The sequence below is a fragment of the Uloborus diversus genome, chromosome 6 (assembly GCF_026930045.1).
Source record: "Uloborus diversus isolate 005 chromosome 6, Udiv.v.3.1, whole genome shotgun sequence".
In the NCBI taxonomy this organism is placed as follows: Eukaryota; Metazoa; Arthropoda; class Arachnida; order Araneae; family Uloboridae; genus Uloborus; species Uloborus diversus.
In genome coordinates this window covers 698607-721019 of record NC_072736.1, presented here as the reverse complement: position 1 = coordinate 721019, position 22413 = coordinate 698607, and the positions used below count along the sequence as shown (strand labels likewise).

The 22413-nt window shown below is 33.2% G+C and overlaps 1 protein-coding gene across 1 annotated transcript in view; it reads left to right on the top strand.

Annotated features, from left to right (window-relative positions):
* LOC129224135 (trafficking protein particle complex subunit 8-like) overlaps positions 1-22413 on the top strand; it is a 109031-nt gene that overhangs the window by 19570 nt on the left and 67048 nt on the right. The window contains exons 7-12 of the mRNA XM_054858550.1: positions 1439-1533; positions 4028-4225; positions 13499-13608; positions 16845-16995; positions 17961-18061; positions 21225-21498. Coding sequence (XP_054714525.1) covers positions 1439-1533; positions 4028-4225; positions 13499-13608; positions 16845-16995; positions 17961-18061; positions 21225-21498 — 929 coding nt within the window. The remainder of the gene's footprint in view (positions 1-1438; positions 1534-4027; positions 4226-13498; positions 13609-16844; positions 16996-17960; positions 18062-21224; positions 21499-22413) is intronic.

The window sequence follows — 22413 nt, the reverse complement described above, 5'->3', positions numbered from 1 at the left end:
CAGAGTAAGATTTTTTAAATATTTTTTACAAGATTGTGTAGTTTAAAATTAGCAGAAGTGGCTTAAATGAATATCACTTCTGTTAAATTCCTTACATTTTCAATAACTTTAAAATGATTAATAAAGCCTATCATGTGCAATATCTTCTGAGAAATAAGAATTGCTTTTTTTTTTCTCTCTTCCAGGATGTTATTCCAAGTCATATAGAAGAAAATCATAATGAAATTTTGAATGTTGGTGAAAAAACAGGTTTGTGAAAACATTATTTGTAATAAACATGTATTTGCTTTAAAATTCAGTACTACTTTATTGTTTAAAACATTATATTAAGGATGGATGTCCAGCTATGTGCTAAAAATCGGGAAAGTTAAACAAATTCACAACAAATCATGATACTCAGAAAAATATTAGAATTTGTAAGATAAAATGCTACAGCTTCTACATTTTTTTTAAAATCAATGTTAGATGTGAATAAATGATAACATATCGTAAATGTCCACAGGTTTTTATGGGCCACTCTTGTTTTTAAACATAAGTTTTTCAAAGATATTGTCTTTTATGTGCTTTGTATTTGATAGATAACAGTAACCTAACCTATTATTATTACTTGAAATATTTACTGAAAACTGTTATCATATTGTAGTAAATCTTTGTGTTACACAGGATTGCAAAACGTCTTTAATTCACAACAACTTACCTGAGAAGTTATCAAATCTATTATAAAATATTAATATTCATTTTAAAAAGTATTTGCTGACTTAGGCAGAAACTAGCAAATGTTTACTTTTATGTTGGGACATTGTTATTAATTCTAATTTTACTTTATAATTTCTAAATGTGAGTGAAAGCAAAGAGGGGGAAGAGATGAAGTATACTAAGAAAATATGCAAGGATCAGAGATGCTCTCATTTTCTAAAAAATCTAACAAAAAAAAGTTCTAATATTTCAATCCAGTAGTCAAGCCTTTTTGCCACAAAAATGTATTATTAATAAGCAAGATATATTCCATTATCCAGGATCAAAATGATAAAATTACAAGGGTTTGATGCATTAAAATTCTTTTCATTAAGTAGATTATTTATTCTGTTAATCGATATTCCAATAAGTGAGCTTCACTGTATATAAATATTGTATGTAGCCTAAAATTTTTGCCATTTAACTTCAATTTTTTCAAGGGAAATACAAGTTCCATTTTGACTGCAGATTAATCTTAAGGAATGAGATACTGAAATCAATTATTCAAAGTTTCAAGATTAAACTAAAGCAAAAACTGGGCTTTTGTTTTAAATTCTTTAAAATTCTAAAAATGCTAAAAGACTTGGCTAGAGACAGTTGGGAAATCACTTTAAACGGAATTCTTTATCAGTTCTTTCTTGGATTTTGCATTTAACTCGATATAAAATGGAGTAGCTTTTAATTATTATTTTATGTTTGACAGTAAATTCCATGGCTGACGGCATTAAAGCAACAGAGTCGATTCATCATCCTCTGCTGTATAACTCAGACAGTGGTCCTGGTTCTTCGGATTCTGTGGTATGTTTTTCATATGTATATCTGATTTGGAAATACAGTGGATGCCAGATAATTGAATCGTTTGCTAATTGAATAAACTTCTTAAATGGATCAAATCGTCAAAAACAAAGAAATCCAGCGTAATTGAATCAGCCGCTTTATAAAATCAAAACCGTTACGAACAAACATGATTCTGCACTATAACCACCTCCAAGTTTGAATTTATGCAATGAATGCTGGAATAAATATTGTTTCAGTTTGTCTTGTATTTGATAAAATGACTTAAGGCTACAATAGAGTCTTAAAATACAAGAAACCAACCAAAAATTTTGATTTTCCATTTTTTTTTCCTTAAAATTAATCTTTGAACTGTGGGTTATTCATAGCAAAAAAAAAAAAAAAAAAAAAAAGAAAGAAAGAAAATTTTAATTCACACTATTTTTACAGAAGTCATAAGCTGTTCTGTCAGTTTGATATTATACATTTCGTGAACGAATGATTCATTTTAATGTAAACATATCATAATCATAAAATTTCGATTCATGTGTATCTTTCAAATGTTCTCTACAGATCAGGATTTGTTTAATTACTTTGAGTTTTTTTCAGATTGATAATGAGATACAAATTGAAAAACATTAGGAAGCAAATTTTCAAAACCATCATTTCTTTTTTTTTAAAATCAGGCTTAAATCCTAATTTTATCCACTTTTTTCAGAAAAATTCAAAATTTTAATGAAAACTCTGTTTTTGGCACCTTTTGAACAAAATATTGTAGTTAATGAAATTTTGCTCCCCAAATTTCCTTTAAATATGAAATATGCATCTAGAAAAATAGAGAAAATCAAGGGGGGAAAAAAAGGTGCTCATGGAGTGATTTTTGTGGTTCAAATATTTACAATTAAAAAATACAGTATCCTCTGTATTTTAAAAACTATTCTGAATTTTTCTACAAAACTTTACATATATTGCTTCCCCTCATAAAGGTCTGTAACTCATAAAAATTTCAGAATTATATCTTCATAATTAAATAAAATGATTTTCTTACTCCATTGTAGCCTTAATTTTATCATTGCTCTTGCCGAAGTGCTAAATTCATTTTAGTTACCCGTTTTTTGGTTATCTCAGCCTAGGTGAGATAACATCTGCCTCCACCTCCTTTTCTTCCTTTTTTCATCTTTACTAATAATAAAGCTGAAAGTCTCTCTGTCAGGAGGATGTCTGAATCGCTGTGACGCGCATAGCGCCTAAACCGTTCGGCTGATTTTCATGAAATTTGGCACAAAGTTAGTTTGTAGCATGGGGATGTGCACCTCGAAGCGATTTTTCGAAAATTCGATGTGGTTCTTTTTTTATTACGATTTTAAGAACACAAATATTATAAGATGGACAAGTAATTTACGAAATTATCATAACATGGAACCCGTAACATGGGCACAAGCCAATTGGCGAGAAAATTCACCATACATTTGTAAATGTACAGTCGAACCAAAAGACCTTTTATTTTTTTTCTATTACGGGCAAAGCCGTGCGGGTACCACTGGTGGACAAATAGAATAACACTATTGAAACATGAGTAAGGCAGTTTCAATTGGAGAAATTGTTGCCAAAAGTAGTGGTGTTTCCTAGCACAAGTGTCACTTGCGGGTGGGGTAAGTTATGGTATCTCACCCCCTCTCTCCCAAAAATTTTTAAAAATTTAATCTAAACATGAAGTTCATATAATTTTCATCAGCAAATTTTTATTTATTTAATGAAACTAAAGTTTACATTAAAATACACATATAAATTATGAACACATTTTATGTAAAATTTGCCCTAAAAGCATAGCTTAATTATTCCACAATATTGTACTCTATTTTCAATAAAGTTTGATTCTTACTGTATGAGATATATTTTTGGAAAGTTTTAAGAATTGAAGGATTTACATTTTTCATAAACTCTTAAATCTATTTTGAGTATCATCCTCCAAAAGAATGTCACCCGGAGCAGATTGCCCTCTGGTAGTGACACTGCAACTAAAATGGTGCTTAAAATGCAGTCATCCAACCTCTAATCAATAAAAGTGATTCTTTAGTTGTAGGAATGTTTAGTGACAGTAAGTGAATTATTGGTGTTTTCAAGCTAATTTTAAATAATGGTAAATTAATTCATTTAGTTGTGAAAATGAAATATGCTTCATTTACTTCCTGTTTACTGTCCTTTGTGTAATTTTGCACTTCACCTCTATTGCAAAACAGTTTTTTTTAAAGAATTTTTCTCTGGTAAAACAGCGTAATGATGAATGTAGGTTTTATACATTTCAATCTAATATTATTTTCTGCTTAGTATGCAAAAGTTGATAAATTTTGCATTTTCCCCATGTGCTGTAAAAATGATGTATTTTTAATTCAACCTTAACCTTAATTTATTATCATCTTGTTATTCATTTCAAAATGCAGGATGAGAAATGAAAACGTTCTATGTTGGTGTTTTTTGCATTACAGTAATTAATACAATTTTTTAAACAAAAATTTAGATTGGTGGTGCTGCTGATGATGTTGATTCAATATCTGGGTATGTAAATAAATTTCATAAAAACAGCTCCAAACTTAAAAGGCACGGACTTTGTCTCACACTCAGTGATATGGATCGCATCAAGTGTTTTGTTCAAGAGTTCTGTATCCAGGGTCTCATTCCATTCATTGAAAAGCAAGTTCGCTCCTTAAATGAACAGGTAGTCTTTTTATTAGTTTGTCATTTTTTTTGGTTTAAAATTGTTGAAACAAAATATCCATTTAAGGTTAATGAATTTTAATTGTAGAAAAAAAGGAATTTAAAATATCTCACTCTGAATTTTATCTACTGTAAATCATTTTTTAATCCAGGGGGAAAGTGTCTATGGTATCAAATTCTTGTTCTGTAGAAACAGAAAATGTTACCCAGCTTTGGTAAAAAATAACAAAGGACAGTGATGCCATTCCTGTATCTAAATTAAAAGCCTTAAAAGCTGTTATTTCAATGAGAAAATAATGAGTGTGAATAACTCTGTAGTAGGACTTTAGTTTTTTCTCATGAAGTCATTCAAATATGTAAAGACAAACACCTTGATTAGCTATGCATCGCCATAAATACAGCGTGTTCAAAAGTGCTATGAGAGGTAAGGTGCATCATGTGACGACTCGAAATCATATAGCAATGCAGGGTCAGAAATGCGTACTTGAAGCGGTGATGTTCACTCTTTTTACTCTAGAGTCCCCCGTACCTACCACTGTTTGTGGCTTAACCAGTTGGATGGGACCCTGAAGATAGCTTTGAGCTTTTGAACCAGACCAGAACCCGAGCAATTCCTGGTCCGGCACCTCCAGAGGTATCGTTTCACTCCTGTGACCACGAGCATATTTAACGTTCCCCAGTCGCCATTAATGAAGATGGTGGATCTTTTACCAGCTAGGATCAAACCCGTGACCCTCGGGAGAAGCACCATAAAATAAGAGACCGTAAGTGAAAAATCTTTTTAATTTTGAATGCAAAAAAGCAAAAGGTAGATGGGTCAAAGTAAGTTCAAAGTTTTTTCCACTGGCTACAATGTACACCTCAAATCTTCAGCTTTTGGAACTATGAACAGTCTGGAATATTCCTGGCATATCTAAAATTTCTCGGGTCAAGAAATCGTTTCCGACCCTCCATCCCTATATGACTTTGAGTTGTCACGATGCACCCTACACCTCTTCGGAGTTCCGAAACAGTTAACTGAAACACCCTGTATATGTTGGGGAAACCGATAAACCAAGCAATTGGTAGGTGCGGAGGGTGTCAAATGTCAAATATATATGTTGGAGAGAGTGTGGATACTTCTTCCCTCCAGGAGTCTTAAGTCTCCCTCTCAAATCTTGAAACTACTGTAATGAAGAATTTCAACACAGGCAACATTACAGAGCAGCCATGGTCCAAAAAAAAAGTGATGAGCTGTCCCCAATCTCCTCACACATATACAGTTAACCCTCGTTTATCATGGTTAATTTGTTCCAGACTTTACCGCGATAACTGAATTTGCGCGAAGTAGGCTTCTGTATTTATAAAGAGAATATTTTCCTAATTAAGGCGCATGAAACTTACTTTACGACAACTTAAATAGGTTTCTAACATAGTTAGAGCCCCCTAGATATGAAACAGCATCCTTTTCCACCATTACATTTGTATTACTTAATATATTGCACAAAATTAGACGAAATATATATCACATTGTTAATCATTGAGAAATAAACTACACACACACATGAAGTTCTTACAATCTATTTACTAATCTATGAAAATAGCTGCACTTGTTCGATGATGAATTAATGGCCAGTTAGTGACCGTATCAGCCCCCGTTCTTCCTCTCTACATTTATATTCATTAAAGGGTATTAAGTACACACCGTATACAACTTACAAAGCTAGTACATTGTTGAACACCATCTATAGATGCAATTACATCCCCTAGCTATAATACAGTGATTTATACTTTCCAGTTATAGTGTTTAACGATTAAAATGAGACAGCGATTCCCTTCACTTTCTTCTGTGATTTTATACCTCCACTCCCTCAACTAATACAACTACACACCTCAGAAGAGCTCAGCTTGCTTTAAAAAGACATACATTGTTATTCTTTTGTAGAAAAAAGTTTACACAAGGCATGCAAAAAGCTGAAATGAAACAATTACTGAATTTGAAAAAAAAAAAAAAAAAACTGAAAAAACCGCGAAGTAGTGAAGCCGCGAAAGTTGAAGCGCGAAATAGCGAGGGATGACTGTATAGTCAGTTACACACATATATAGCGAAAGAACTGATGGGCTATAATTCTCCAGCGTAAAGCAAGAAAGAGAATAGCCCAAGTTTTGCAAAGAATAATGATAATTCAAAGCTATTAAATTAGCAAAGTGTAATACGCGATTGGAGTAGTCAAACTATTAAATAGAAATTTATCTTCTGCTGCATGAAGAATCTTATATTAAGTGACGAAAAGTCATTCTTTAAAAATATCAACTATTTATTAAACAATTAACAATTGTAAAAGATAAAATGAGAAAATAATAAAGTAACTTGAAGAATCAATAACTCAAAGCCATACGCAAAATTAAAGTATAATCATGAACTTTGTAGACCTATTATATCTATTTACTAATTCTATTAAATATTACCGAATGTTCCATTGAAGATGTTTTCATGATCTCTATTCATAGATCTCTAATACTAACATTTCAATAATGCATCACGAACACTAAGTTCGGCGAGTTCTAGTAGAATCTATTAGATCACATCTAACTACCGATCAGAAAACTAACTTCCTATTAATCCATTCTAAAAACTGTGAATGGCTATCTCGATGGCTGAAAAGCCAAGAGCCGAAAACCCCCAACTGCAACCTGCAAGTTGGCAAACTAAAGCATCTATCGTAGATGCGAGAAGTGAAAAAGAGAAAGAGTCATATCACACGAGCGTATAAATACTGCTTTCCCAATTAGCATAACGCGTCATCTCAAGTTCGACACGTGCGGAAAAGACGTGTGCAAAAAGCTTCTAGAATGTCTGAGAACGAGTGACGTCATCCGACCTTCAATTCGCCGGGAAGCGAAAACAGATTCACTCATTGTTTACGTTTTCATCTGAAGTTGAAGTACGCGGGAAGAATCGCTTGTCAAAGCGAAAAGGATATTACAACGCGAACATGCTAACATGCATAGTAAGTTTACAATTAAATAGCTTTAGTTTGTAAATGATGAGATACATATAATTAAATAATAACATTGTGCTTAGGATAAACTTAATGTTTATCAATGTCCCCCCCATCTCATTATCTTACAAATTAAATATAAATTCAATAAATTAAAAAATAAATTCATATGGCTTCAAGCTTTACATATAAATTCTTTTACAACAATATTAGTAGAAATTAGAAACACGAAAAGTATTTTTCATTGGGAATAAATACAGTAACCCATCGAACTTCAAATTTTCACAAGAATTGTAGAAAAAATTTTCTTCATCATTCATCATTGATTGAAAAATTGGGTAGACAGTCCTGTGAAATGTCCTAAGAAAATACAGTCCTTCCATAGATACACACTCAATCTGAAAATAGTTACAACATACAACAAGTAACTGCTCAAATCAGCACAAGATGTATAAGCACTTATAAATTTTGAGTTGTATAAACACATTGAAAGAAAAAAAAAAAATATGTTTTGACTTCTTAAATACGTGAAAACAATGCGTTAAGTTATACATTTATGATTTGTAAAAAAAATTTCAATAAATTTAGACAATTCAATGCGAGTCATTGGTTTTGTAAATATGTCCGACAAATTATCTTTACTTCTGACATATTTAATGTTAAAAACATCTTTATATATTAAATCTCTAATGAAAAACAATTTAACATCGATGTGTTTACTTCTGTGATTTTCAACTGATGATTTTATAAATTGAATAGCAGCTTGATTATCAACAAATAGCGAGGATTTTACTTTAGATTTTACAGTTTTAGTTTCAATACATTCATTCAAAATCCTATCAAACCATATCAATTCTTTGACAGTTTCGGTCATTGCGACGAATTCTGCCTCCATAGTTGAAAGACTTACACATTTTTCTTTAAAAGTGCGCCATTCTATGGGCGAATTATCAAGCAAGATAAGTTGACCTCCGACAGATGTTCGGTCATCTCTATTTGAAGCGAAATCTGCATCAGTATAAGCAATGATTTGGATTTTGTTACAATTTAATTTCAATTTTAAATTCTTTGTGTTAGAAACATAACCAAGTAATCTTAATAATCCGTTCCAATGGGTAATACCGGGATTACTTTGAAATTGACTGAAAATGTTAATTGCATAAGATATATCCGGTCTAGTTCGATTTGCAATAAAACTTAAGCATCCTAATAGATTTCTATATGGTAATTTACTCATTTCTTTGATTTCATCGTCGTTTTTCGGACAATCTTTAGTTGAGTAGACACAACCTTTACTAAGTGGTAATGACGAGATAGAAAAATTATATTTACTAAATCTTTTACATACTTCTTCAATATAATTAGTTTGATGTAGGTGAAAGCCATTTTCGCCTTCTTCAAATTCTACACCTAGTAGTTTTCTCGTCTTACCCAATACTTTTAAGTCAAAATGTTTACTTAATAATTTTAAACAATTTTTAATATCACAGTCCTTTTTACCAAAAATAACGATGTCATCAACATATAATAGCAAAATTACGCTAGAATTATAAAATATACAATTGCAACATGAAAATTTGTTAAATCCTAATTTTGACAAAACATTGAAAATTTCATTGTACCACAGACGTCCACTTTGATGTAATCCATAAATTGCCTTATTTAATTTGCAATATAAATTTTCCTTTCCTTTTTCAACAAAACCTGGGGGTTGACACATATATATTTGTTTGTCAATTGGGGCATACAGATAGGCATTTTTTACATCACATTGAACATTTGACCATTTTAAACATACTACTAATAATGTAAAGAAAAACCGAATTATACCAAATTGAACTACTGGGGAAAAGGTATCTTCAAAATTTAATCCTTTAATTTGAGCAAAACCCTGAGCACAAAGCCGTGTTTTGAATCTTATAATATCCCCCTGTTCGTTTTTCTTAAGTGTATAAACCCAGCGACTCCCAACTGGAGTGGTATTTGCTGGTAATTTGGCCAAAGTCCAAACATTTCTATCATGCATACATTGGATCTCAGACTTCATTGCATCATGCCATTTTTCCCGCTCTGTTGACTTAAGAGTCTGTTTATAAGTGCGTGGAATTTTAATATCATTTTCTAGTCAAGATTCTGTTATACTTGAACTAGAATTATGGCTTGCAATTTCCCCCTGAAAGGTATCTTTCCCTTGAAAATTAAATAAGGATGGTTCAAAAACAAGATTTAATTTATCACAATATTTTCTTACATCATGAACAGATCTTAACCTTTTAGATTGACCCTTTTCAAAATAATATATGTCATTTCTTGACCCATCGGGTCTTGGAACAATTTTTCTGACCCATGTTGGATTCCTCATGATCCTGGACTTGTCATCGTCTGACGTATCCCCCTCAGTATCTGAATCACTATTTGAATCTGAATCACTATGAATGTTAGATTCTCTGTTATAGATTTCTGGCGCGTCAACGTCAGATTGACTATGCTCCTCCTCAGTTTCTACATCCGTATCACTATCGAGTGGACGAGAGGTTAGAGGCCATGATAAAGTATTATTATCCAACTTAGAATGAAAATGGTCTTTGTAAAAATGACCTTCTTTAAAAGAAACATTAATGGATTCAATTACCGCGTTAGTATCAGGTATCCAGATACGATAACCTTTGGTACTAAACGCATATCCAATCATAATACCTTTTTGGGCTTTAGCATCCAATTTGTTTCTACGTTGTCGTGGAGTGCCCACGAATGAAATTGTGCCGAAAGGCTTAAGATGTTTTACAGATGGTTTATTACCGCCATATAGTTCAAATGGAGTTTTGTCCTGATTGGAGTGACATACCCTGTTCCAAGTGTATGCAAAATACAACATTGCATCTGGCCAGAATTCTTTTGGCAAACCACTTTCTATTAACAAGACACGGGTACAATCAGCGACAATTCTGTTATAATTCACCGCGGAACCATTTTGTTCTGGCGTGTAATAATTAGTAAGTTCATGTTTAATACCAAGCTTTTCACAAAAATTATCCAAATTATGATTAACAAATTCCCTACCATTATCTGTCCTAATAGCTTTTACTTTCTTATCTAAAAATCTTTCAGCTCTAGTAATATGCTTTTTGAAAATTTCTGCGACCTGACCCTTTGATTTAATGGGATACAAAGATGCGCGTCGAGAAAAGTCATCAATGATAGATAAGTAAAATTTTTCACCATTTTTACCAGTTACATTGCAAGGGCCCCATACATCAGCATGTAAAAGCTCTAATGGGTATTTACTACGTTTTTCAGTCAACGGCTTCAAACTGACTCTTTTAAATTTACCAATTTTACAGTCGTCACACTGAATTTTAGAATTTTTAAACTTTGGTAAACCCCTTGCTCCCTGCAATTTACTAGTTTTCTTAATACTATCAATATTGACATGCGCCAAGCGCTTATGCCAAGTTTCTAAATCTTCAACATGACTAGATTCAGAATTAAAATGACTAGAATTTAAAGGAATTTGATTTGACTTTTTAGAATTTTCAATATATACACCATTCTTAGGTTTTGCTTTTAAAATTAGACCTTCTTTGTCAGAAACTTCCACAAAACCATTCCCCCCTTTAAATTTAGCTCCTCCTTTGTCGAATTTTGTACCAGATAACAAATTCCGCCTTAATTGCGGGGAATACAGAACATCTTTTAGAACTACAGACCTTTTTCTAAATCTTACTTTAATATCTCCTTTCCCTTCAATCGGGAAGGTTTGATTTTTGATGGCAACAGCCATTTTGCTATTTTTTAAAGGTGTAAAAGTTCTAAACCAGTCTCTGTTTCCAGAAAAATGATCACTGGCAGCAGTATCAAAAAGCCATACAGAGGGCTTTTCCTCTACATGGTTTAAGTTAGCTTCACAAATAAAAAAGTTCTTGTACTCACATCGGGTGCTTGAAGGTGAACGATTCCTCTCCCTTGAAAAATGTTGTTTCCTCCTATATGGGCTACGTCCTCTTCTATTGGTTCTGTCCTGGGATCCTTGACTTTTCCTGTTCTGGGCTGAAGAATTCCGATATAGTCGTGGACAATCTCTTTTCAAATGACCAGGCTGCTTACAATAGTAACACAACTTTTTCCTGGTTTCAACATGAGCAACTTCTGATTTAGTATTTAAATTTTCACGAAGTGCTAGACGTCCTTCTTCTACTATTAGATCAACTATAATTTCTTCAAATTTAAAAGTTGCATCTGGTCTGATTAATATCGATTGTATTATATGGTCAAATTCTATAGGTAAGTTTTGTAACAATTGAAAAATTAGAAAATCTTCAGGGAAATCTTTGTGTACAATTTTTATCTTCTCGTAAATGCGTCTTAAGCGGGCTGCGTATAGGTTTAATTTTTCTCCCGATTCTATTTTGCAATTATTTAACTCTGCGTACAGTTGCATCTGAATGCAGCGGTTTTCCGGGAAGAAGTGATCTTTGAGCTTTCGCCAAGATAAGGTAGGTTCTTCTATATTTTCAATTATCTTTTTAAATTCTTGTTCGATGTTAAGAAAAATTAGCGATAGGGCAAGTCTCTTGCGGTAGTGAAAATCTTTGATATCTCGCTTAGTGACGTCAGAGTCTTTTGAAATTACGGGAAGTTCTTCGGAACCAATGACAATATCCCAGCAATCTTTTTCCATAAGTAGGAATTTGACATTTACCGCCCATTCGGTGTAGTTGTTGCTATTCAATTTTTCTATGGTGTAAGTAGGACCTGCCATTTTCAAAAAAAAAATTTCAAATTTTTCTTAAATTTTAACTAAAATAGTCAAAGATGTCGACTCTTGGATTCATCGATTCATTTTGTAAATTAGTGAACGGTCCCCCCCGTCACTAACTATCATAGAAAACTTGAAGAAAGGTAATCTCTTGAAAAAAGTTCAAATTTGGAAAAATTCATCAAATCTTGAATAAACCTGTATAAAAAGTTCAATTATCTTGCAAAAAATTCTTCCTAATCTTCTTTTAAATCTTGACACTTGAAAAAGGAATTAAATTTCCGATAATCTGACTTCAGACAACAGTATTATATTTCATCTCGTATTTGACTAACTCTATAATCTGGGCTACCATAACCATTGATGGGCTATAATTCTCCAGCATAAAGCAAGAAAGAGAATAGCCCAAGTTTTGCAAAGAATAATGATAATTCAAAGCTATTAAATTAGCAAAGTGTAATACGCGATTGGAGTAGTCAAACTATTAAATAGAAATTTATCTTCTGCTGCATGAAGAATCTTATATTAAGTGACGAAAAGTCATTCTTTAAAAATATCAACTATTTATTAAACAATTAACAATTGTAAAAGATAAAATGAGAAAATAATAAAGTAACTTGAAGAATCAATAACTCAAAGCCATACGCAAAATTAAAGTATAATCATGAACTTTGTAGACCTATTATATCTATTTACTAATTCTATTAAATATTACCGAATGTTCCATTGAAGATGTTTTCATGATCTCTATTCATAGATCTCTAATACTAACATTTCAATAATGCATCACGAACACTAAGTTCGGCGAGTTCTAGTAGAATCTATTAGATCACATCTAACTACCGATCAGAAAACTAACTTCCTATTAATCCATTCTAAAAACTGTGAATGGCTATCTCGATGGCTGAAAAGCCAAGAGCCGAAAACCCCCAACTGCAACCTGCAAGTTGGCAAACTAAAGCATCTATCGTAGATGCGAGAAGTGAAAAAGAGAAAGAGTCATATCACACGAGCGTATAAATACTGCTTTCCCAATTAGCATAACGCGTCATCTCAAGTTCGACACGTGCGGAAAAGACGTGTGCAAAAAGCTTCTAGAATGTCTGAGAACGAGTGACGTCATCCGACCTTCAATTCGCCGGGAAGCGAAAACAGATTCACTCATTGTTTACGTTTTCATCTGAAGTTGAAGTACGCAGGAAGAATCGCTTGTCAAAGCGAAAAGGATATTACAACGCGAACATGCTAACATGCATAGTAAGTTTACAATTAAATAGCTTTAGTTTGTAAATGATGAGATACATATAATTAAATAATAACATTGTGCTTAGGATAAACTTAATGTTTATCAAGAACAACAGTTTATTCTTTTAACAATGAGCTCTTGTCCCCCCCCCCCCATTTATTTTGTTTTTGTAATGCTGACACTTTATAAATAATTCTAAAAAATATGATGAATAATTATCTAATTAAAAGTTGTTTTTTCTCTAATGTGAGATTTTCTCATTTTATTCATTGGCAATGTTTCCATTTGTAGGTAGCTAATCGCAAAGGTATACACCGAACAATCTTTGGTGTGACGAAAAAGTTCTTTGGAAATAAGCAACCTGGTAGCCAAAATCCTGCATCTTCATTAAATTCAGTTGTGTAAGTTAGTTATTTTCTCTTTGCATTGTTGTTATACAGGGTGACCTAGAGATATCTTTACTATACAGTGTGTCCCAAAAGTTTTAAGACCATGGCTATAAAATCCGTACTACTGGCACCAGCTTCATGAAACTTTGGCAACTAGTTCTACAACCTTCCTCTACCTCTATTAAAATTTCAAGTTCATCGGATTACATACAGCTGTTCAGTAGCAGTTTGCGTGGGAGTATCAAAGTGGTCTCTGTCATTATTTAAAATGAATAAAAGCATTGAGCAACATGTTGCAATTAAATTTTGCTTTGCAGTTGGTAAAAGTGCAATAGAAACAAACAAAATTTAAAAAATTGCTTATGGTGAATAACGGCAAAGTGCTGAGTGGGTTGGCAAATACTCGCCAAGACCAATAAAATGGCACTTTCAAAAATCAAAAGTTAAGACAATGTTAATCATTTTTTTAAATTCTAAAGGTATCATTCACAAAGAATTTGTTCCTTTAGATACTACTGTTAATGCTGCATTCTGCCAACAAGTGCTCGATTGCTTGTGTAAAAGAATTGCGCATGTTGTGTAAAAGAGTTGCGCATTTAAGCCAGAATTGTGGAAAGACCGCTCTTTTATTTTCTTGCACAATAATGCACCAGCACATACCACGGCAACTAAGGCTCAATTTTTGGCTGGAAAAATAAAGGTTTCTGTACTCAGCCACCCACCATACTCACCTGATTTGAGTTCCCCTCACTACTTCCTAAATTAAAAATGGACTTGAAGGGTAGCCGTTTTGCGTCAATACACGATATACAAGAAGCTGTGACAACGAAATTAAACAGTTTTTGAAAAGAGGAGTTTTTAAAAGGCATGAAGAGGCTGTAAGATCGTGCCAACTTGTGTATTACTTCTAATGGAGACTATTTTGAATTAAAAGTTTGTTAAAAAAATTCTTTGTGCATTTATTGCGTCTTTTATACCCCCAGTTTTAAAACTTTTGGGACACACCATATATTCTAAACTTTAATAGCAAAAATACTATCAGGTGTAATGAAATACAGCTTGCTGAAAAAGAATGAGAAACTTGGAAAGTTTTTTCTGGTATAAACTTCCTGAAGTAGAGGGTGCTAGTCATGGATGCCCATAGACAAAATTTTAAGGGGGGGGGGGGGCTCAGGTATTTTCCCCATGGAAACCAATTTCAGTACAGATTAAGAGTCATTAAAATTTGATATTTTTAATAACTTATTCATTAGTGGCTGGAGAAGAAATGTTTTTACATTTTTGCAAAGAAAGAAATACTAAAAGCAAGGAAATTCTCATTTCTAAGAGGGGCTTGAGTCCCCTTTGCCGCACCCCCTATATTTGAGCTAATAAAAGAAAATGGCTACTGCACAGAAGAAAGCAGTGTTTGTTATGGTCAGATTGGGTAAAAAATCACAAATAGCTGTATAAACATATTTTTGACCATAAGGATCTACTATGTGTGACATTTAGTGGATCTTTATGGTACTTATGGCGATAATTTCTTTGTTCTGCCTAATATGGAAGGAAAAAAATGCTATAACACCTTATCATGTTCATTTTATTTCTATATTTATTGTGCTTAATTGCACCAGGCTGGTGTGCTAAATTAACTTTGGCTAATATCTTAGTTTCAATGAAAGGACATCTGCCTCAAGCTCGGTTATCGACTATTTCAGGCTGATGAGCAGGGCTGCCACTGGTGATTAAAAGAGCAACAAAAGTGACTATTTTCAAACAAATGTGACTATGGCAACTATTTCTGGCAAAATACGGGAAAAATGACTTTTGCTGTCAATTGTAAAAAACAGACTATTTTAGTAAAAAAGCATGTAAAATACGCAAAAATTTCCATTTTTTCCCCTTTTTCTTCCTGGGGCGAAATTGTTCTTAAAAAATGCAAAAATTTATTGAGAACTTTGCCTAAACCCCCTTGCGGTTGGACAGTCCCAGAATTATATGTTAAATGGACGATATATCTCTGGTTATTCATCTTTATTATATTCTCTGGTTAAGTCCCCTCCCCTCCTCAGGCCTGGATCTATGAATTTATGGTTTGCCTGCAACAAAATCTGTAGGGCTCTCCCCAGAGGTCAGCAGTGTATATTTACAATGCTGTTAAGTCTTAGTGCTAGAGTTTTTATTTTATTTTATTTATTTATTTATGTTTTCAATTTCTTGGGTCGTTGAGCCCCCTAAGGACTCTTTTCTGTTGGGATTTTTGCAGTCCCATGTATTCTTCTCTTTTTGGTCCTTTCTCTTATATTACATTTTAAAATAATGATTTGAAGTTTTGAAACATTTTTCTATCTTCAAAACTTTCAATATTTTTTTTTCTATCTTTTCTATTCTTATTATGTTTTGTAATTTTAATATTGTGATCACATATGTGTGAATATGGAAAATCAAAGTTCTTAATGCTTGTTTGGTTCAGTTTAATAAATGTTTTATTACTTAAAATCTAATAACTATTTTTATGCTATTTTTTAAATGATTATTAAAATACAAACACAAACCTTTAGTAATTTAAAAAAAAAAAAAGATTTTTAAACTTAATATAGAAATGCTCTTAAATCGCAAAATGCTCCACAAAAGCACTATTGATGGCTCTTAAATCATTTAGCTTAAAATTTTCATTTTTGCTCTTAATATTCATTCACCCTTTTGTCTTAATTTTTCCATTTCATTAAAATTAATATTTTAAGTATTTGTCTATTTGTTACTGGGATCTCCAGGAACCAAGAAAAAGTCTAATAATACTATGAAAATATTATGATTTACTAAAAACATGGAAAAGTCACCGTAGTTGGAGAAAAAATAGGTTGCTTTAAGGGCCTTATTTTGTCTTCCATTTTAAAGTGGGAATCCTGTGGTTGAGTCCGTAGCATGGAAAAAAACTGCAGTTTCCGGATTTCGTAAATGGGCTTTCTGCCTTAGCCATGGCTTGATGTTGGTAACTTACACTTTACTATCAAATATGATGGCAAGAGGCTGACTCAACCATGCTTCCAAGGTTGATAAAACTTTTCAACAATAGACACAAGAAGATGTTAGTCTCAGGAAGGATATAAGTTTATGAAATTACCAATATTTCAATCCAAGTGCTACTATCGATCCTAACATACCAAAGTTTTAAAATGTTTAACTCAAACCCTTTACATTTCTTTATATTCATACAAGTAAACTGGCCTTTCAGTGTTTTTTCATTATGTGCATTCCTCTTTCAGATATGGTCCCGATGCTCCCGAACTGCAGGTGCGAAAGTTGGGAGACTTGGCTTTCATGTTTCAGATGTACGAAGTGGCTTATCAAGCATATCACAATGCTAAGCGAGATTTCAGTGCAGACCAAGCTTGGCTTCATTTTGCTGGTGCTTCGGTATGTTGCTTTTCTTCTCACTAATTGCAACACAGTTTGTTAGAGTTTACATTGGCAGCGATTTGTTTATTTTACTCCTTGGATAAAACAAAAAAATGTGGTGTAAGTCACTGCCATGTATGCTCCTCATTTTGTATTTTATCTGGTGTTTCCTCCAGACAACTTTAGAAGGACACTGTTCCTCTTTTTTGCAAATCTCAGATTGTCGTCCTTGCCCCTTTGAAGTTTATCAACACTTGATCACAAAATCAAATTTTCTTTCTCAAAAGATAAAATTTAAAGTAAACCTGCCCTTGAAAATTCCCCCCTACCCCACTTTCCTTTGCCTAGACTATCAAAACCTGTGCGTGTCTTGTCACCCCATCTCCTCAGACTGTAAATGCCTACCAGGTCAATAACTGATACCATTGGATACAAGACATCCAGAAAAAAAACATTCTGACCAGTCTCACCCTCTTAAACCACAGGTTTAAAGGCATTAAAATCATCAATCGTCAACTGCCACAGGCAGAATTCAGTCACCGCAAGTGGGAAATAGGGGTTGTCGAGTGAAGCAAAAATGGATCAAAGCCCCCCTCTCCCCGTCCGTTCAGTAGGATGGTGTGGGAAGATTTTAATGGAATAAAAAGCATCTTTTGTGCTACAATTTCTTTTGAAGCTGGACCCTTTTAACACTTTTTTATTACTTCTTTTTAGTATCAGTAAACACCTGTCACTCAAGGGATACCACACTCCGAAATTTTTAGATTTTTATCATTAGAAAAAACAAAATAAATGTATTGTAAATTGGTTTAAAAACCACTTTTTCCTTTGGTGAGTCTTTAAAACACCAGGTGGAGTTCCCCCAAAGATTTTTCTTCAAAAGTACTACTAACTACTACTGTATATATGTGTGTTATGTATGATAAAAGTCAAAAATAATCAATTGTCAAAACTAATATTTCTTAAATTATGTCTTTTCCCAGGAGATGGCTGCTTTGTCTGTATTTATGCAAAATAGCTCACTTCACGAGTATCCTGCGCGTTATATTGAAAGTGCCATTACTACATATCTACACACATGCAAGTGAGTATATCCAACATTACTTTCAGTTTAACTTCTTTCCTGCATATGGAAACTTTATAGAAAAATATTCACCAGGTATACCTAAGGGAACTATAGTATTCAGCAACTCTTTTCTAACTACGACGAAGCCTTGTGTTTACTAACAAATAGTGACAAGCAAATACTGAACAGGTTGTTAATAGCATCCAGAGACGGTAATTTTATGATTGTTTCAGGCTCCTTGGTGTAGTACAGTCATAACTGAACTGAAAGCCTACACTGTAACAACATTTGTGATATGTTACATCAGAACGTGGTGCTGATTTTCTGGCTACCAGCACTAGTAAGTAATTTTACTATATTTTGGTGGAACTGATACAAGAGAGCACCAGAACTTGTGTATGTTGTACCAAGATATTGTAAAATTAATGTACCTTCCTCGGTAACCTGCAAAGTTTCATCTTTTGGTATAAGATACCAATATTTTTTCTAATAGTGTATGGCTGTTCCATAGTTATAGCTAGTGATGTGCCGGATCATTAAAAAAGTAGATCCGCGGATACGGATTCGGATCATCAGTGTCAAGATCCGCGGATACAGATACGGATCTCAATTTTTTTTTTTTACCCAATTCAACTATCCAAGCGTAAAATTTGTTACGTAAGGTATTAGAATCAGAATAATGGCAGCTTCTTCAAAAAATGTCAACTGCGACAAAAATATTATCAAGACTATCATTTACTCTTCAAAGAAATTTCCGTGAAAATTGAGGAAAAGTTGGAAGGAATGGGTCAGCGTTGCATTAATGCTTAGATAGAAAGTGAAAAATTATTTCTAGCTTGCTCGTTAGATCTAGGGAACAGGACCAAGAGTGTAAAGCTGCTTCTGCACAGGCTGGAAATAATTTTTCGCATTTTATTTCATCATAAATGCAGTGCTGACCCATTCCAACCAACTCCGATCGACAAAATAACAGAGCCGGGACACCTTTACAAACTGCAAATAGAGAATTTAGTATCACTTTTTCTGAAGGATGTCGAGAAAAACCAAAATGAAGAATAACAGAAACCCTAAATGATAAGATAAACAAAAACCAACATTAAATTTAAAAAAAAACCTGTCCCAGAGGACGACCTTATATGAAGATGAATTTAGCGGGTCAGAACACACATTGTTAACAAAAATGAACAGACAACAGAGAGAAATTTTAAATCATTGAGCTTTTTCTCCTTATCTTTCGACTATGAAATCGCTACCAATCACCCGTATAAAGGCTAAGGACTGCATTTAAAATGTACTTAACAAGATTATAGCTCCTACTGTATATAAGTTGGAAGTTTCAAATAAAAACCAAACGCAGAAAACTTCGTTCTTTCAATCAGGGCTAAAATTTGTAACGTAAGGGTAAATTTTTACTACCATAATTGTACAAAACGTTAAGTCGGTTTTTAATTAATTTTTTCTCCGGTAATCATCCGTTTAGGAACTACGATGCCACAAAAAGACACACTGATACACACTTTTAAAACTTATTTCCCCTTCAATTTTGCAACGGGGGGGGGGGGGGGGGGGCGGTACAAATTGGCTTCTGAAGTGATACCTTATAATTTAAATAGGGAATAAAACCTAATTTAAATGGAATTTAAGAGTCTTAAATTTAAATATTTAAATTTTTTTAGAATAAAAATGATCCATTTAAGATTCGTAGTAGTTTTAAAAATATGATTATTTGAAATCAGGTCCATCATTAGTGCTCGTCCTATATGGTATTTCATATTTGAGATATTTTTCATATTTGAGATTATATTTAAGATCAATTTTTATATTTTAAAACAAATATACAGTCAATTCGCTATAACTTGAAGTTCGATAACTCGATTATATTACTATAACTCGAAGTTTTTATCAAGTCCCGACCCCTTTGTCTTTAATTCCATGCTAATTATTCTCAACATCTTGAAGTTAACTTTCTTTAACTCAATGTATTTTCAAAGATGACTCGAAATTTATTTCGAAGGAACGAGCAAAAAAAGAAAGAAAGAAACAAGTGACTATGAGCGAAAAATTAATTTACCTTCACTTGCAATTCCTGCACAATAGATCTCTTAAGCAAGAAGAGCACCTATTGGGCCAATGTGCGGTAAAGGAGTTACATGTGTGGCATTGAGTTAGCTTGTTTTCTTTTGTTGTACTTTCCCTTTTACACTTTGACATGTTGCTGGACTATGAATTTACTTTTAAGCTCTCAAGTCAACTGATTGTACTTTTATTTAAAGATTGACCTAGGTTAAGATGCATTTCGCTTCATTTTTAGTTTGATCATTTGCTGTAAGTTCTTTTCTTTACTATTAAAGATGTCTAAGCAGATACGCTCTGTCAATGATATTAAAAGAAAAAGAGAAACTTCTAAAGGGGTAGAATCAGTGAATTCGAAGTAGAAACGAACGAAGATATGCACGTTTCCTAAAGTAAAATCAGCTCTACTATTCAAGTGGTTCCAGTAGTATTGAAATCAAAACTATGCTTTTGATTTTTTTCTCTCAATATTTTTGATTAATCTGTGCATATTGAGCTTAAAAACTTTTAAGTTCTGTAATTTTGTCTGTTATACGTACAAATTAATTAAAATATTGGATGGTTTTCAATATTTAAATGTCGAAAAGCAAAACTAGTGGTAAGTTGAACTTTCGATTAGTCGAAGTTTTTCGTCGGTCCCTTTAGATTTGAGTTATCACGAATTGACTATATATATATATAAACATCAATAGAACAATAAACAGACAAGGTTACAACACAGATAAATGACAAAGATGAAGCCAGTACTCTTCAGCAGTGAAAACTTCATCCTATAGTCGAAAGACCAAAAAATTTTAATACTTAATTTTTTATGGTCTTTCGACCATAGGATGAAGTTTCCACTGCTGAAGAGTGCTGATTTCATCTTTTCATCTTTGTCATTTATCTGTGTTGTAACCTTGTCTGTTTATTGTTCTATTGATATATATATATATATTATGATTATTACTAAATGTTCTAAAACTTAGCATAAAAATTCATCTGTTTTATAATTGTGCTACTATAAAAACTGCATTATTTGTACTCAGCCTGCATACCAATTTTCTGTTTTATCACCACCCTTTTTTGTTTCAATGTCATTTTTTTCATTCTTCAACTCCTTTTTCAGGCTCCCAGAACTGGCCACTCGAGCCACATTCCTGAGCACCGAGTGCCTGAAAGCAAAGGGTCTGTATCGGGATGCCGCAACGCAGTTCATACGCATGCCCAGTGAGGCTGATCTCCCCAGCGCCCTCTGTCTGGAGCAAGCTGCATACTGCTACATCAACTGCAAACCCTCAAAGGTCAGGAAATATGCATTCCACATCATCTTGGCCGGTCATCGCTTTAGCAAAGCCGGTCAGAGGAAACATGCCCTCAGATCTTACAAGCAGGCAGAACAAGTAGGTGCATGCAGTTGAAGTTAATGTTTATCATTTTTAAAACCCAAATTATTAAAGTATTATATCACATAAAAACACTTTTGAAATTCAAGTTCTCAATGTATTATAAGAAAAAAGTCTCTTTGAATTCCTAATTTTGTAAATATTATTGAATTAAAGTGAAGGGATAAATTTCAGTGGAAAAGAATTTGTTCCGCAAAAGCTTACGAAAGCCCGGATTAAGGGTGGTACTTTTCCGTTGTAGGTATGTCACAGCTCGTTTTCAGCATTTTACCCCAAAGCGATCAAAACAAATGCTTATTTGCTCGCCAAAATCAATGTCGCTGAAATTTGAACTGTAATGTTTTGTTTTGAAATAAAACAATCCATTAAATAAGGCTAATGCTTAGTTACTTTAAACTGAAATGATTCCACCAAAAAATAATTAAGGCCTTGAATAAATATGATTTGGATGCGTGAAAAGATCTATGTAACTGCTGGATCTGTTTGAGCCTTGATGTACTTTGGATTCTTTCTCTCTGCTGTAAATTGTTAGATCGGATTTAGTCTTGCAATTCCGGCATACATTCACAATCCATTTGAGCTGAGAGTAACTACATAGTAATTGGCAATGTTGTTCCCCTAGGGTATAACTCCATGTACGCCGTATGCTCTCAAGCATTTCTTAGACATATAGTGTATAAACCCTCAAGCTTCATAAACTTTCATATTATAACATACTATGTATATGATCACATACACAAATTGTCCGTAATGGATTACTGGGAGTATACTCAGAAAAATTGGTGGGAACATCACTGGTAATTGGGGGAAAAATAATATCTTCCCATTGGCAATTCCGCTAAGCCCTGTTAAACGTATTAGCCAACTGTGCCCAGGTCTGGGAGCTCCCAAGGTTTAGGGCTTCTATTTCTT